The following is a 17,009-nucleotide window of genomic DNA, read 5'->3' on the forward strand; positions in this document are numbered from 1 at the left end:
AATTAGCCCTTCCCTTTCAAACTCAGCCTACAGATAGAACATGGTTGGCTTATAACATTGTCTACAACACTAGGCTTTAAGCATCTCCTCCATCTCTCTTCTTTTTCTATACTAATTGGGTGTTTTACTTTTAGATAATCCTATAATGAATGAGCTCAAATGAGCAATGGCAGAAGTGACAACCCATCAATAAAATAAGTAGAAGTGGATTTCCTTAGAGACTTCTCATATCATAATAGAAAATCTTGGCTATTTAAGATTAAGGAAATCAAATGGAATCATTTATCTTTGTTTTAAAAAGAAAGTTGGCTTGGGGCTAGAAATCCCCAGCAACCTGTCTCATCTCTGCACACTTAGATGTAGGGTGGCAGCTGTGTACAAGATGGCTGGCTTGTTCTGCAGGTGCTGCCATCCAAACTCTGGTCCTCATGATTATGCAGTAAGCGCTTTTCTCTGATAAGACAGAAGGGTTGCTGGGGCTTTCTAGAGTCTATCTTAGCCAAGAAAACAGGAGCGCCATGTTCAGGGAGAAACTCTGGTTAAAAGAAATAGGTGTGTAGGAAGGTGACAAAGAAGGGCACACGAAACCTTCTTCTGGCCTCTGCACACAGACATCCATGTTCCACACGTATACACACGTATGAAAACATACATAGCATTTCTTCTAAAAGGAAAGTCATTTTAAAGATATCTATGTCACAGAACCCTCACCAACTCTTCCAAAAGCACTGCTTATTTAATTAATGGAGGGCATGTACAATAGAACTACCATGGTGGCTTCCAGAATGTTCTTTTCTTTTTCTACAGTTATCAATCACAGTTGTCTGAAGAATTTAGTTGAGGAGAAAATATGCTTTTCCTTTCTTGGCTCATGGTCTCAGTCCCTTGAGATTTTGGGACCTGTACCAACAACTACATGCCAAAGAAAAATCAAGGTTAAATTGGCACAGTTACAAGGCAAAATTCTGCTGCTTCTCTTTCTCTCCAGTGGTAGAATTCCTCGTAATACAAGAGGGTGGAGCAGCTCCATTCTTTCGCATTGTCCTGATGGGCAGCACTGTGCCCCAAGCACAATACCCACTCCTTACTTACTGAGAGCAAGTGTGATTACCCTCAGGAGACCTTCAAGAGCAAATCCATTGACATACAGAATGAGAACAAAGGGACGGTTGCTGGTTTCTTATCCAAGATTCCAGCCATTCCCTCCTGCACCTCCCTGCCAACATGAATTCTGCCCCGGCTACCTGTGGTCTATAAAGCATGGAAGGCTAACTGAAAGGGAACACTACCCATTCAGCTGTAGGAAAGTTGCCATCCATTCTGAACTGGGACATATGCTGAAGTACCTGTTCGCAACCCCCCACCCCCACATATACACTCACACTTTTGTTAAGTCTAAAGGCATCATTTCCCCAAGCTAGAGTTGAGTCATTACGTTGGTCTGTCACTATCTGGGGTGAGTACACGTATGTTCATTTCTCTCTAGGAAAAAGAAATAATGCAACACCTCCCCAAACCCTTGTCCTTGTCTAGCCTTAACATGAGGGAAGGTGCCTAGTTTTACTGCAACTTGATATGTCACATTTGATTGATATCCTGGGAGGCCTATGGATGGTGGAGAAGGGAGTAAGGGAGTGGAAGAAGAAGATGGGGAGAAACTGAAGTTGTGATATAATACATGAGAGAAGAATAAATAAACAATTAAAAGAAAGAGAACCCCTGGACTTGACTTCCAACACAAGCTTCATGTTCCACTGATTTACTTACTTTACCATTAACCCTAAGCTTTGTGTCGCCCCCAACTTGAAGACTAGGTTGAACTATGAGACCAACTTCCGCAATACCAGACATTCAAAGGTAAATGAACGGCTTCTAAGTTCTGGAAACAGAAACAGAGAAGACCCCACTTTGTGTACCATTTGGTACCGTACTAAATCAGTATTTGAGGGCTGATTCAGTAACTGAATAAGGACATGGACTTGGAGTGACTTGACATGATGTCCAAGCAGAGGCCACTGTATAAGGGACATGTTGGAGTCTATGAAAGGAATTTAAGCTGAAAATACCTGCCATTGCAGTGCCAATTGAAATAAGTACATACCCATGCACCATCTGGCCCAAACAGTTCCAGGAAGTTGCCAATAAACTCTCTTGATTTTTCTTCCCACTTTTGAATTAGGTCATGACTCTTTTCTTCTACTCTGTTAACAAACTCCTTTGATCTTTCTTCCACATTCTTGACCTTTTCTTTCATCTTGTCCACCTGGTTCTGGAAACGGTACTTCTTCTCCTAGTTAAAATTGACAAGAGAAAGAAATTGATTCAGGAGGACATCAGAGAGGTTCGTCTGTATTGGTTATGTTTTATATCAACTTGGATTTTCTCGTAATGTGAAGAATAGATGTCATTATTTCTCGAGGGCTAGACTGATGGGAAGGCATGTGTCTTGCACATCAATCTCCTTGGATATATAAATGGAAGTACAAATGTTGAACTATGTTCAATCTGTTCAACATCTATGAGTTGAAACTGTATGAGAATAGAATAGAAAACAATCAAAGCTACCATTTACTGAGCAAATACCCCTACTCTTCTGGAACTTAGATCAAAGGATGCATTGTATACAGAATGGCTGCTCAGAGCCTGAAAAGTTTGTTTTACTGAGGTAGTATTAAAACCAATGCAGTTTATATTAAGTTGTACACTAACTGGGCTTAGGACCAATGTCTTATGCTAAAAATGCCATTGTCTAAGGGTCTTCCCTTTTGAAATTGCAAATAGTCTCTAAAGGAGTCATAGGGTATATATTTTTCTTTACTATGTAGAATCAAGCTCATTTTGTACTTTAGAATTTTGTAAAATACCTCAAATATTATAAAACTAGGTCAAGATTCCATTATTTAGATATTCCAAAAGCATGTTGCCGCCCCAGTGTGAGGTTGGAGATGAGCCGTGTGTGCTGCTACTGAGCTATATAAGACCCACATGTGCTATATAGGAGGTGCTCTGACTTCTATCATTTGCAGTGTGCTCTGACATGAGCTGTTTAATGTTCTAAGCTTCTGTCTTCTCACCTAGAATTTAGATAGTGTTATCACACCCACCCTAGTAGGCTTATCACAAGTATTAAATGAGATGATGCAGTCAAAACACTTAGATGGGTAGCTCGTTGGCTCTAGATAAGTGTTAGCTGTTGTCTTTACATCAAGCTCTTTGATATTTTGTTCAACACTGGAAATGGCTATTTTGTTTAGTACTCAGTGACAGCACATAACAGTAGAGTGAGCACTGGGCTGGGAGTCACTAGATTTAGAGGGGTACTGCCACCTCCACCTCTTCCCCCACCCTCCCTTGGCCTTGTCTACTCTCTGGGCTCCATTTTCCTTATCTCAAAGTCAAGGGACATGGATTGGATGACTGGTCCTCATCAGGTCTTTGCCACTTCTGAGGTTCTGTGATTCATTTACACGCCCATCCAACACATTCAATTTCCTCTCTGAGCTGCAGCCAGGCTTGTTGTTGGAGAAAGGCAGTAAGCACACCCCCACTGTCCTCACGGTTCCCTGAGCTAAGTGGCTTATCTAAAGACCATTTAAAGAGACTGAGCAATAACTTTTGGAAATGGCTTGCTATGCTTGGATGGTTGACTGAATTCAATTTAAAAGAACAGACAGTTTAATTTATTGAAATAACCAGGGCTTTATTCTCTCTAAGATACCAAATCATCACGTTGGCTGAATTCTTTGCAGCAACGTGTTCGGGTGCCACTCGAACCCGGCATTTTCCATTTTGTTGCCTGGCTTGTACAAAGCTAGAGGGGCCTGCATCCCAACACTCCCTGCTTTATCAGGACAATGAATAATCACTGACTTACAATTAATGAGCCCCTCCTATTTTGAAGGTACCAATGATCAGTTGTGAAAGATGCTAGATAATTAGAGCTGCACATAATTATAAATGCTTACTTTTGCAGACAAATCCCCCTTTGAAAATACAGTATCTATTTGGGGGCTGGAATTCTGTATGCATAGAGAGTATTTGTTTGGATCAAAATCATGGGCTCCTTGGAAGCCTCGTAACCCCAGTTGTCCAGATTCACTAACATCACCCCCAACCATCCTGCTACTCTCTTTGCCTTGTAACAGCTTGTTTTGCTTGTTTTAAAGATTGTTTTAACAGTGCTCTATTATTAAACTAACAGCAGCTCTGTGGGAACAATAAGGTAGAAATACAAAAGGAAGCCAAAGGCTTCAGGCTTTATTTAAGCAGCTGTAATTTCTCTGGACAATAAAAAACGGCTGTTAAGGTTTCTAATGAGCATCTGTAAGGCCTTAATAAAATGAAAATTGTAAAACGTTAAAACAAGAAAGCCTTTTCTCTGGGCTTAGCATCTCATTGCTTCCGCCTGCCTTCCCTTCCTTTGAGAAGAAGACAACACTTGCCTTTCCCCAAGGGGCAGATGTTCCAGGAACCCTTTGCCACATCTGAAAACTAACGAGGGAGTTTGGGGGCAGGGGAGGGAAGTGAGGAAGCTCCATTATACAATGTGACGCTGCCTTTGCTCCCTGGCTGACTCAAGTTACCTCTTCGGACACTGTTTCCTCATTTGTAAATCCAGAGCTCATTTCTGGTGCACGGGTGCTGGTGCGTGCCTGTAAAGCCAGCACTTGGAAAACTGAAGCAGGCAGGTCACACTTTTGAGGCCATCCTGGACAATACAGTCCTCTCTCACAAACTAAAGTACACCACTGCTTTTTTAAAAATATGGATTAAATAAAACAACAATGAAAAGCACTGAGCGCATTGCACAGTGTACAGTAAACACAAGTTATGATAAATATAGACCTAATATAGGTGTGATATGGTGGCCCCCCAGAGTACATGGGGAGGCACACTTACGTTTATAAAGCTGACGTTCAGCTCCTTGGCTGTGTATCCTCTCTGGAGATTACGCCGGGCATATACATCATAGTCACGGACAATTCTGGTGATGATGTCTGATGTTGAAATGCCTTCTGTTCTTTGTGTTGGAACAAACATGCCTGTCCAAGTAAGAATAAAAAGATTAAGATAAAATTACAATTTATATAGTTCCTTTTTTCTGGACAGTACTGGAGCTTCGGGTTAGGTCAGGTAGACTCTTCAGCCACAGTACACCTCCTTTCCCATAACACTGTGCTCATCATCCCAGGTTTGGCCCAGGAGACACCATCCACTCACCTGGCTCCTTACAACACTCAGCTCTCCCTTCCTATCCTGAGTACCCATTTCCTAACTGCATCACCCACAGAGTTCCTCCTCACCCTCATTAGTCCACCTTCAAGGCTGTACCTCTGTGAAATCTTTTCTGATGTTAATATGAGAACCCACAGCATTCTGGACATGAAGGGATCGCCAGTTAACAACCAAAAAAAAAAAAAAAAATGTCTGATTACTGTCTCTGCACAGAAATAGACATTGTTTATGTGAGGACTTTAAAAATTTTTGTTTCTTTAAAAAAAATAGAAATGGACATTTTGAATGCCAGGATGCCTCGGTTGTTTTTCCATCACCAGGGTCCAGATGAGTCCACATGGAAGGTGCTGAGTGAATGCAAAGGAAATGCACAAGTGGATGAATAATAACTGAGTCAATGAATGAGTCAGATCACGGCTCCTCATCCCTCCGGAAGTCTCTGTCCCATTATCCCCACAGGAAAAGGAGAAGAATGGCGCCTTTGTTGTCTCTATCTAAGGGTATGTGTGTGCGATGTGCTAAGTGATTCGACCTCCTCTAAGAACAGTCTACTCTGCATGGGGGTTTCACCACTTTCATCTGGAATATGTGGGAAAGAGTAAAAATAAGCAAACAGAAGGATGCCAACTTCCAGTGGCCCTATTAGGTGTCCTTAAAGTCTTCAAAGATATATTGGAGTTTACCAGCAGCACAGGCTAGAAAGGAGTCACAGATACCAAAACAGTAAGAACTATATTCATGCTCAAAATTCTGCTGCCAACAAAAATCACGTATTGGGCAGTTGAGATCTTTGTAGTCCATATCATTCCAACCATGTTGAGATGTCCTGTATCAACAGCAACAGTAAAGCCAAAGGGCACTGCATTCTCCATTTACAACAAGCCATTCAAACCTCTGAAGGCAAGTGACTTGATCTTAGTTTCCCTCAGCTAAGAAGTTAGCTAGAACTACCGGAGGATCCAGCAATACCTCTTCTAGGCATATATCCAGAAGATGTCCCAACCGGTAAGAAGGACACATGCTCCACTATGTTCATAGCAGCCCTATTTATAATAGCCAGAAGCTGGAAAGAACCCAGATGTCCCTCAACAGAGGAATGGATACAGAAATTATGGTACATTTACACAATGGAGTACTACTCAGCTATTAAAAAGAATGAATTTATGAAATTCCTAGCCAAATGGATGGACCTCGAGGGCATCATCTTGAGTGAAGTAACACAATCACAAAAGAACTCACACAATATGTATTCACTGATAAGTGGATATTAGCCCAAAACTTAGGATACCCAAGATATAAGATACAATTTGCTAAACGCATGAAACTCAAGAAGAATGAAGACCGACAAAGTTCGTAGCTGTGATGAAAGGATGGACCATTTAGAGACTGCCGTATCCAGGGATCCATTCCATAAGCAGCTTCTAAACGCTGACACCATTGCATACACTAGCAAGATTTTGCTGAAAGGACCCAAATATAGCTGTCTCTTGTGACACAATGCCGGGGCCTAGCAAACACAGGAGTGGATGTTCACAGTCAGCTATTGGATGTATCACAGGGCTCCCAATGGAGAAGCTAGAGAAAGTACCCAAGGAGCTAAAGGGATCTGCAACCCTTTTGGTGGAACAACATGATGTACTAACCAGAACCCCGGAGCTCTTGTCTCTAGCTGCATATGTATCGAAAGATGGCCTAGTCGGCCATCACTGGAAAGAGAGGCCCATTGGACTTGCAAACTTTATATGCCCCAATATAGGGGAATGCCAGGGCCAAAAGAATGGGAATGGGTGGGTAGGGAAGTGGGGGGCGCTATGGGGGACTTTTGGGATAGCATTGGAAATGTAACTGAGGAAAATATGTAATAAAAATATTAAAAATTAAAAAAAAAAAAGAAGTTAGCTAGACAAGGTGAGCTGGGCTCATTTGGGCCACTTTTCTACCCCGAGCTGTCCATATCCAATCAATGTATAATAACAAACCCGCTCCTCAAATGCTTCACTAATTCAACCTCTTTTCTCCATCTTTAGCCACACCTGATCCATCTTATTCAAAGATTACACCAAGAGCTGCCCAGGGAGGGTGAAAGAAGGTAGCAGACTCCTGGACCTGGAATTAGGAATTTCAAGCAGTTATGAGCTGACTGGCATGGATGCTAGAAACCAAATCCAGGTCTTTTGCAAGAGTGGTATGCAATCTTCAACATACACAGCAAGACCCACAGAGTCAGCCTTCTAAATGCAAGTCCCATGCCTGCTCATTCCTCTTCATTGGCTTTCTACTGTGTTTAGAGTAAAGGCTTTAACTTGCCTCTGCCATGGCTTGCAGAATCCCCTTTCTGTGCTTCCTTCTAGTCTTAGGCTCATCTCACAGCCTCTCCTCTTAACCCTCAGCCAAGGTTCTTGTACTGTACAAGGTCTAGAATTAGTTTGCTTATAGTCTATGAAGGTGGGCCTGTACTTAGCAAAATGGGCGTCTTCACTGTTCTTAAAACGATTGGCTCTCCTCCTCTCTGTCTGTCATAGTCTCTGTCTACTTAACTCTTGGTCAGGTTTAGTGCCAAGAAAATTAAGTCTCAACTTCCAAAACAGGTCTTTCTATTTGTCAGCCCCACTGCACTCTTCTTTCAAATATTGCAAGGTCTTTGGTGGAACACTTCCATTAGCAACCATCTTTCTTGCCTATAATCTATATGAGGGATGGGGCCACACCCTTCTTGTCTCAGCACCAGATGACAGGCAGGCGCTATCAGAAAATTTGCTGAATGAACAACAAGATGAATACTGATGCTGAGCACCCTTCTAAAACCAAGTCTCTCTGAATTTTTGGTTTGCTGCTCCAAAGTGTCCCTTCAGAGACCTTTAAAAATGTGTCCTGTGCACATTCACAATGTCAGCAGCAGGGTGGTGCTGCTGAACTTAGAGACAGAACATCTGACTCCAGTCCATGCTCAGAGGACAGACAGAGTTAGGGTTGCCCACTAGGTCTGAAGCTTCTTTGATCATCTTCTAGAAGGGTGAAACCAAACATGGAAATTGCAAACACACATGAATGCAAAGCGAATTCCAACTGAACCAAGCATGGGAGCAGGGCTTTGGTTGGTGGTGGGTTCCTGGATGAGCCCAACTTAGCAGATCTGGGACAGCATACCCACCTTAATTGGAACAGTTAAAGACTTTCTATTGAAAAATCCATCCCATCTTTCTTTGGGACTAATGAAATATGAAAGTTCTTTAGTTACTCATAGATTTTAGCAAGTCACTTAGACACAGGGGACATGAGCTTGCCCTGTCTAAAGTCAGAGAGTTGGGCCTCCGTAGCTGAGTAATGGAAAGCAGATTTGGGGCTGGGTGGGTGGGTGGGGGATTTGCTTTGGCTGCTTAAGAGGTAAGTCTCTGAAAGAAGCCAAGCCCTCTGCTGACATAATGAGGCACCCAGCTTCCTCCAAATCCTAATTATTGCTCTGCTAAAAATATTCAGTAATGAGCATGATCAGAGAACCTTTTTTATCATGCTTTTCAGAATTGCAGCGTTTGGTTATGGAGCTATTTTAAGAAGCAGCAAAGCACATGTTAATAAAGCAACTTTCAACAGTAGTAGGCACTATCAGAATGATAATAAGTAACATGGGCCTTACAGTCTATTGCATCTCAGCTCCATCTTTCCATCCAGCTTTGCTAGAGGATTTTGACACTCAGTTCTGACAAACAGAGCACACGGTTGCACAGCTTAATTTATGCTCATGATATCACTTGCTTTATTTAAGGTGAGTTTTTGACCTTCCAAATAAACCATGGAATATAAAAGCTGCAAGCGGGCACTCAGGTCTTTTCTGAGACTCATCCCCAGAGGGGCCACTCTATGGCCTTCCCTGTATATATGCCAATTGGATTTTTTTTTATTACGTATTTTCCTCAATTACATTTCCAATGCTATCCCAAAAGTCCCCCATACCCACCCCTCACTTCCCTACCCACCCATTCCCATTCTTTTGGCCCTGGCATTCCCCTGTATTGGGGCATATAAAGTTTGCAAGTCCAATGGGCCTCTCTTTCCAGTGATGGCCGACTAGGCCATCTTTTGATACATATGCAGCTAGAGTCGAGAGCTCCGGGGTACTGGTTAGTTCATCATGTTGTTCCAACTATAGGGTTGCAGATCCCTTTAGTTCCTTGGGTACTTTCTCTAGCTTCTCCATTGGGGGCCCTGTGATCCATCCAATAGCTGACTGTGAGCATCCACTTCGGTGTTTGCTAGGCCCCGGCATAGTCTCACAAGAGACAGCTATATCTGGGTCCTTTCAGCAAAATCTTGCTAGTGTATGCAATGGTGTCAGCGTTTGGAAGCTGATTATGGGATGGATCCCTGGATATGGCAGTCTCTAGATGGTCCATCCTTTCGTCACAGCTCCAAACTTTGTCTCTGTAACTCCTTCCATGGGTGTTTTGTTCCCAATTCTAAGAAGGGGCACAGTGTCCACACTTTGACCGGATCTTTACAGTGACTCTTCCTCCTAGTGAGGCGTCAGTGGAGCAGGTTCATGGACCGTAAGGAAGGATCTCTGTGCAAAAGACATCACATACCTTAGTGTTAGGCCTGCACTTCCAGAGGGAAAAAAGTGCTACCTGACCTTTCATTTTAGAAAGTGAATTGTGGTGAAGGGTCACACTGGTAAGTTGCCCATGTTCCATTGCATGACTCCAAAGGCAGCACTAATTGGACTCAGTGAATTGATTATATTTTTAAAAAGAAGAAGAGGGCATGAAGGTAGAATGTGAGAGTATTGGGGGGTGGTTTGAAAGGCCATAGAAATAATTTGGGTTGGCCATGATTCAGTTATATTGTATACATGTATGAAATTCTCAAGGAATAAATTTTTTAAAACCCTATATTTTTGGAAGAGGTACATATATGCACAAAATAATAATATAGGAAAATAACTCTTAGAAGAGGCCCACAGGGGTTGGAGAGATGGCTCAGCAGTTAAGAGCACTGACTGTTCTTCCGGAGGTCCTGAGTTCAATTCCCAAAAACCACATAGTGGCTCACAACTATCTGTAATGGGATCTGATGCCCACTTCTGGTGTGTCTGAAGACAGTGACAGTGTACTACTCATATAAATAAAATAAATAAATCAAGACAGAGAGAGAGCACTACAACTCCCTTGCCCTTGAATTTGGGTTGGCTTCCTCAGTTACTTGCTTGTCATATAAATGGTGGGGTGTGACTTCCAAGGCTAGGCTGCAGGAATTCTTATGGCAGCTGTTAAATTTGCTTGCTCTTTAGACAGTTGCTCTCAGTCTTCATGCTGTGAGAAGCCCAGGCAACATGGAGACAATGTACTAGTGTCCAGGGAAAAATACCCCTGAGCTCCCAGCTAACAGCTAACTAAAGCTAAGTATATAATAACAGAGCCCCGAGCCTTCAGAGCTCCTATCAGCATCTAGATATAATCATTTGAAAGTGTCAAGCAAAACTCTCAGCCAATGGTAGCATGCTTGCCTATGGGAAGCTCTAGGTTCAATCCCTAGTACTACATTAAAAACAAGACAAAAAAACAGGCATGGTGGATTATACCTTGAATCCCAACTCTTGGGAAGCAAGGACAGGCCATCTCTGTGAGTTCTAGGCTAGCCAAATATACATAGTGACTTCTAGGACAGTCAGAGCTACAGAGCAAGAGTCTGGTATAAAAAAACAAAACAAAACAAAAGATAAAAGAAGCACTCAGTCAAGCCTTCTGTTAAGACCCTGCCCCATAAAAATCATGAACAAAACCATCCTTTTAAAATAACCACCTTGGGAGTCATATTGTTATTACTCCTTTACTCGAAACTAACCCAATACGGAAACTTCTACCAGATATATACCCAAGGTAGCTAAGAAATTCTTTTTTGTTTGTTTGTTCTGTTTTTTTTTGTTTTGTTTTGTTTTTCAAGACAGGGTTTCTCTGCTTAGCCCTGGCTGTGCTGGAACTCACTCTGTAGACCAGGCTGTCCTTGAACTCAGAAATCTGCCTCCCAAGTGCAGGCATTAAAGGCATGCACCACCACTGCCCGACAGCTAAGGAATTCTTAAGCAGAAATTCAGTTAACGCTGGGGTCTCTTAGCTGAATGTTAACCCCAAAGCAACCTCTCTGCTGCTATTTTCAGGGAAGGAAGAGTTGGCTTATGGCTCAGACCTTAAGAAGGTATTCGTCCCTTGTGCTGTAACTCATGCACCAACCATGGTTTTTCTCCTCCTCAACAGTGTTTCTCAGCTTCTCTGCAGCTTTCCAAGTTGCAAACATGTTAGATTTCTTCTCCTTGAATTCCTTACAAGCAAGGTTAGGGCTGAAAAGTGTCAGGCCCCTGGTTCTTACCCAGTTCTCCTTCATTCTAAGGGAGCTCTCTTGCAGAGGATGATACAGACCCAGCCACTTGGCTGATACTGGATATTCCAATAGTCCATCTACACACGCTGCAGACCTAGGGCAGCTGGTTTTTTATGCTTGGCTGTGTGCTGTGGACAGAAGAATGTCTCACCTGCTTCCTTGATATGCTTATAAACGTCATCAGAACCAGCAGAGGAGTATGGAATGTCATCGTGAGCCACAAAGTCAATCTATTGAAGAAAGGGACAAAAGGACTTTAGCACTGGCATGGAGGGAGGGGTTGCAGATTTGAAAGGGACTGATGAGTCCTCCCCTCTCCACCCCAGTGTCTTTTAAAATAGAGCAGTTGTAGAATGCTAGCCTCTGGGCATAACGGCCATTAACCATCTGCATCAGAACAGCTGTGACTACTTGCGAGAGCCTTTCCAGGTCAGCCTCACAGAAGAAGGCCCTGTCATCTAGGTTTTGACATTAACTCATCTGAACTTCCTCTCCAAGTCATCCTGCAGTCAGGTGGGCTGTCCTCCTGGGATGGTCAATTTTTATTGTCAACTTGATGCAATTTAGACTCATCATGAGAACATATCTCTGGGCCATGTCTGGGGTCGGGAGGAGATCCAGTGATTCTTTAGGTTAGGTTAATTGAGTGGGAAGACCCACCCTGAATATGGGTGGCACCACGCCCATAGGCTTGGCTCCTGGACCAAAAGGAGAAAGTGAGCTGAGCACAGGCTTTCGTTGATTTTAACTTCTTGATTCTGGATGCTGTGTGATCAGCTGCCTCTTGCTTCTGCTTCCACACACTCATTATCAGGATGAACTATATCCCTAGAATATACAAAATAAACCCTTCCCTTCTTCCTCAAGCTGCTTTGATGAGGTGTTTTGTCACAACAATGAGACAAATAACTAATGTGCCTCTTGAACAACTTCCCTCTAATCTTCACTCCTGCTAAGCCCCGCCCCTGTTTCCTACTACACCAGGTAAAGAACTGAGCTTTTATTCCATCTCAAGAGCTGGCTTAGATGAGTCGTTTAATTTACCAGAGTATCATTCCTACCTACCACTTACAAGTTACAAAACTCATTAACTGGATTCCTCAACCTCAATATTGATGACCATAAGGGCTAGATAATTGGGGTGTGTGTGTGTGTGTGTGTATAGGTGTCCTATGCATTGGAAGACACTGAACAGCATCTCATAGCTCCTCCCACTAGATGTCAGTGGCAGCCCCTAGCTAGGACAAACAAAATGTTTCCAGACATTGTCCTTTGGGGTGGAAATTCAAGGGAGAATTGCTGGATTAAATGATATGTAGCAGTGCTTAAAAATAGAAACTAGTACATAGTAAGTACTCAGTACATATTTTATTGCTGTTGTTATTAATTCTAGCCTCCACATTCAAACTTAGTTCCCCATCTTCAATGCATAATAATAACCCAGGGTAGCCATGACACTGAACTCATTTTATATAATAGTAAAGTCCTTAGCACAGTGCTGGGCATATGGTAAATAATAAATGGCATTCATCATTGTCATTATTAGTATCCTCTAAACTGCCTGTCATGTGTTGAATATACAATATATGCTAAGTAAAAAAAAGTGTGATTACGGGTAGTAAATCATATTGTAGTTTTTCCTCTTTTCTTTTCATTCTCACCAGGAAATTGTCTCCTCTGCTATTACCCATGCACATTTATCAGTGTTCTCTATTCTCTTCTGTATTGCGAATTTAAAAATAGAAAAGAAAATTCTTAGAACAGCTTAATCTTATTTTTTTGTACTGCTTATAAAAGGAAAGAATAGTTCCTAGTGTGGGGCTGGTAGGAAGATACAAAGAACATAATTTGATGCAGATCAAAAGAATGTCTCATGTTTTCAACTAATAAAAATCTTATGTCAGTAGGAATTTCAGAGTCACAAAATCAGAGATAGAAAGCTCTTTCTTGAAAGCCTCACCACTGACCTTCCAGATAAGATGTGTGTTCATTTGTTTCATGCCTAAGGATACCCGTAAGTCTGCGAGCACTGACAATGGTGCTGGTGACGGTAATGACAATGACAACCTTGGAGCTCTTACTGGCCAGCCAGTTCTCCAAGGTTTTAACTTGGATTCTTTCATTAGTGCCTTAAAATGGCCTTACAATGGTCCCACAAGGGGGACAGCAGTGTCATCCAATTTTATAGATGAAGTAAAGAGTTCAGCGTGGTTAAGAACCTTCTTGCTGATGGCTCTCTAGTTAGAAGAGAGAGGCAGCATGGGGTCCTGACTAGACATCTCTAATATCTGTACTCCAGGCAAGGAGAAGACAGCACTCCTTACTTTTGGGCAAAAGAGACTGTTCCATCAAGTGATGCCACATGTTACCCCTAAAATTCCCCCTTTTAGAAACTGGAAGAGTCTTTAGGATCCCTGCAATGTCGGCTACAGAAACAGAGTTACAGGGAGAATGTGTAAGAAAGAGAAGTACCTTGTGTTTTTCCAGAAACTCTGGAGTAAGAGTCCATGGTGCATCTCTGATGACTTCATCCACGTATCGACAGTGTCTGAGAGCTTCATATCTCTCTGCCTCATTCATCACAGTAAAACCTTTGAATTTGTGAGTAAGGTCATCACTGCAAACTGAAAACGGGCAAAGATATTAAATACTGCTGCCTCCCACTCTGTGGTAGACTTGGCTTCTTCAGCAAGATGGAAGAAGCACTGTTCCAGTAGGTGTGTGGCATCACTGAACTTGGAATTTTATAGTAACAAGGGATGAGGAGAGGAAAGCCAACCTAAACACACTAGGAATTCAGAGTTTCATTTTACTGTTAACTATAGCTGCATTTTTTGAGGCTTTTATCAAAATTATTCGGCACACTATCTAATGTACTTTCCTATTTTTTTCATCCTTCTAGCTCACCCTTTGGTGTCGGTTTCTATTCAGAAATGAAATGACCAGATGAAACCAGATGAAGACACAAAGGAAGAAGAGGAGGGGAGCCAAGAGGCCTGCATTGAACAAGGCTGGACTAATCAATATCAATTCCAATTCTTTCAGATAATTATTGTACTTAGTAACCCGATTAGAACACATACACACGCACACATACAGAGAGAGAGACAGACAGACAGGCAGGCAGGCAGAGACAGAGAGACAGAGGGAAACAGAGACAGAGAAAGGAGGGGATGAGTACTGACTCCCTAGAGAGGGAATCGTAATTTCCTTTACCCCTGGCCTTAGAAAGAAATGAGGTTTTTATTTCTTGAAGATTTACTAAAAATTATTTTTAAATGAACTAAGCAAAAGTCCTACTTACTCACCTATGTTTTGGTTGGCTAAGGCAGGTTTACTAATGCTCCCTATGTGCCAGGAAGAAAGGTTTACTTTATAAGTACTGTGTTTATTTACCCAGGACCTGCTGAGCAGCTTGCTGAAATGGTCAGAGCTGCCCTCACTGCCTCTTGCAATAAGAATTATTTCCCTTTGAAGCATTATGTACACGTAGTCAATTCTCTGATCTGGAACTAAATCATGTTCTATACCCTGGACCAAAACTGGCCACAGAGTAAGTGTAGCCAACTGCCGTGGTCAGCATCTCCAGAAAACATCCTTTCCCTTCATGGCTTCTTCACATGTCTAATATCCAAGTTGTCATCAAAATCGCTGGCTCTGCCTTCAAAGGAGAAAGAAGGTCATTTATGGAAAGATTCCTTTGTCCTTGGTATTCTTGATCGAAGGATGTAAATTGTCAGACTGGAGGAATAAGTTTTCGTGATCTAATGGTAACCACTTAATGATAAAGCTTGGTCTACTTTAAAATTGCTAAAACAGACCAACCACTCACACACAAACAAAAAAAGTTAAGTCACTAAGGTGATAGATATGTTATATGTATATAATTACTGATTTCCATATATGGATCAAAACATCACATTATACCTAACAAATACACACAATTATTGTGCCAATAATAGTCATATGACATTTTAAAACATGGTCAAGTTCTCAGAAGTTCATTGCTAGTTGATTTTGCAACTACAAATACTGAAGCATGTATTTATTCAAACTTTGATGATACAGGTCATCTAAGGTCAATAACTAGATGTTGCCTTGGTGCAACCACAAGACAAGGTAAACACAAGAAGCGCAGGGCTGCTGCCCATGTAAGATTGAATAATGTTTTACAGTAAGCTATTTAAATAAGTAGGTATACTCTAAATTTACAATAGAAAATATAGTATAATCAGGGTTTGGTGGCATATACTTATAATCCCAGCATTAGAGAGACAGAGGTAGGAGGATCATGAATTTAAGGCCAGCCTGGGATATATAACAAAACCTTATCTCAAACACACAAAAAAGTATTATATAGTATAACTATTTAAGCCAGTAAGATATCATTATCGAGTATTGCACACTGCCTATAATTGTACAGACTGTAACTTTTTTTTGAGGTGAAGACAAACTGCATAGCCCAGGCTGACCTTTAACTTGAGATCCTCTTGCCTCAACCTTTTAAATGCTGGGATTATAGGTGTGCACAACCAAGGCTGGTGTGGCCGTTTCATTTTTCTGGTGAACAGTACCTGACCCACTGTTGTTTATTATTTTAAATAAAATAAAATTTTTTCTATAAGTATACTTTGACAACATGAATTTAAGGAATCTCTAGACACATACACACCCACTGACACAAACATACCTATATAGTTCCTGTTTTGTTTTTTTGTTTTGTTTTGGTTTGGTTTGGTTTGGTTTTGGTTTTCCGAAGCAGGGTTTCTCTGTATAGCCCTGGCTGTCCTGGAACTCACTCTATAGACCAGGCTGGACTCGAAATCAGAAATCCACCTGCCTCTGCCTCTCAAGTGCTGGGATTAAAGGTGTGTGCCACCACTGCATTCCTGTATATTTATATCTTCTATAAATTCTTCCTGAAATACTCTCTATTGTTGCAATTTAAATGATCAAAACTTCAACTGCATGGCTGCATCATCCAAAGAACTTGTTAAATTCAAAAATGTCTGAGTCAGACATGGTAGTGCACACCTTTAGACTCAGTACTCTGCAGGCTGAGGCAGGAGGACCTATTTGAGTTCCAGGCCAGCCTGGAATACATAGTGAATTCTAGTACAGCTAGGGTCATATAGTGAGACCCTGTCTCAAAAGAAGAAACTATGTGTGATCACTTATTTATTACACAGTAATTCCCAATGATCCTTTAGCTCCTGTTTCCATTTATCTCTCTCTCTCTCTCTTTTTTTTTTTTTTAGTTTTTTGGTTTTTCGAGACAGGGTTTCTCTGTATAGCCCTGGCTGTCCTGGAGCTCTCTTTTTAAGATCACACAGGAGTTACTGGCAGCTTATCCAAAGCACTTGGTTTCAGTCACTTACAGTAGGCCTGCATTAGAGCCATGG

General features: G+C 41.8%; 1 protein-coding gene across 3 annotated transcripts in view; it reads right to left on the reverse strand.

The window, feature by feature from the left end:
* Positions 1-17,009, reverse strand: part of Pcyt1b (phosphate cytidylyltransferase 1B, choline) — a 92,087-nt gene that overhangs the window by 12,173 nt on the left and 62,905 nt on the right. For all 3 annotated transcript variants that reach the window (XM_021153167.2, XM_021153166.2, XM_085838129.1), the window contains exons 4-7: positions 14,080-14,231; positions 11,759-11,837; positions 4,900-5,042; positions 2,102-2,290 (exon numbers count right to left, since the gene is read on the reverse strand). In XM_021153167.2, the coding sequence (XP_021008826.1) occupies positions 2,102-2,290; positions 4,900-5,042; positions 11,759-11,837; positions 14,080-14,231 (563 nt within the window). The remainder of the gene's footprint in view (positions 1-2,101; positions 2,291-4,899; positions 5,043-11,758; positions 11,838-14,079; positions 14,232-17,009) is intronic.

This window comes from Mus caroli, unplaced genomic scaffold, assembly GCF_978045245.1.
Source record: "Mus caroli unplaced genomic scaffold, Mus_caroli_1 scaffold_5, whole genome shotgun sequence".
Classification (NCBI taxonomy): Eukaryota; Metazoa; Chordata; class Mammalia; order Rodentia; family Muridae; genus Mus; species Mus caroli.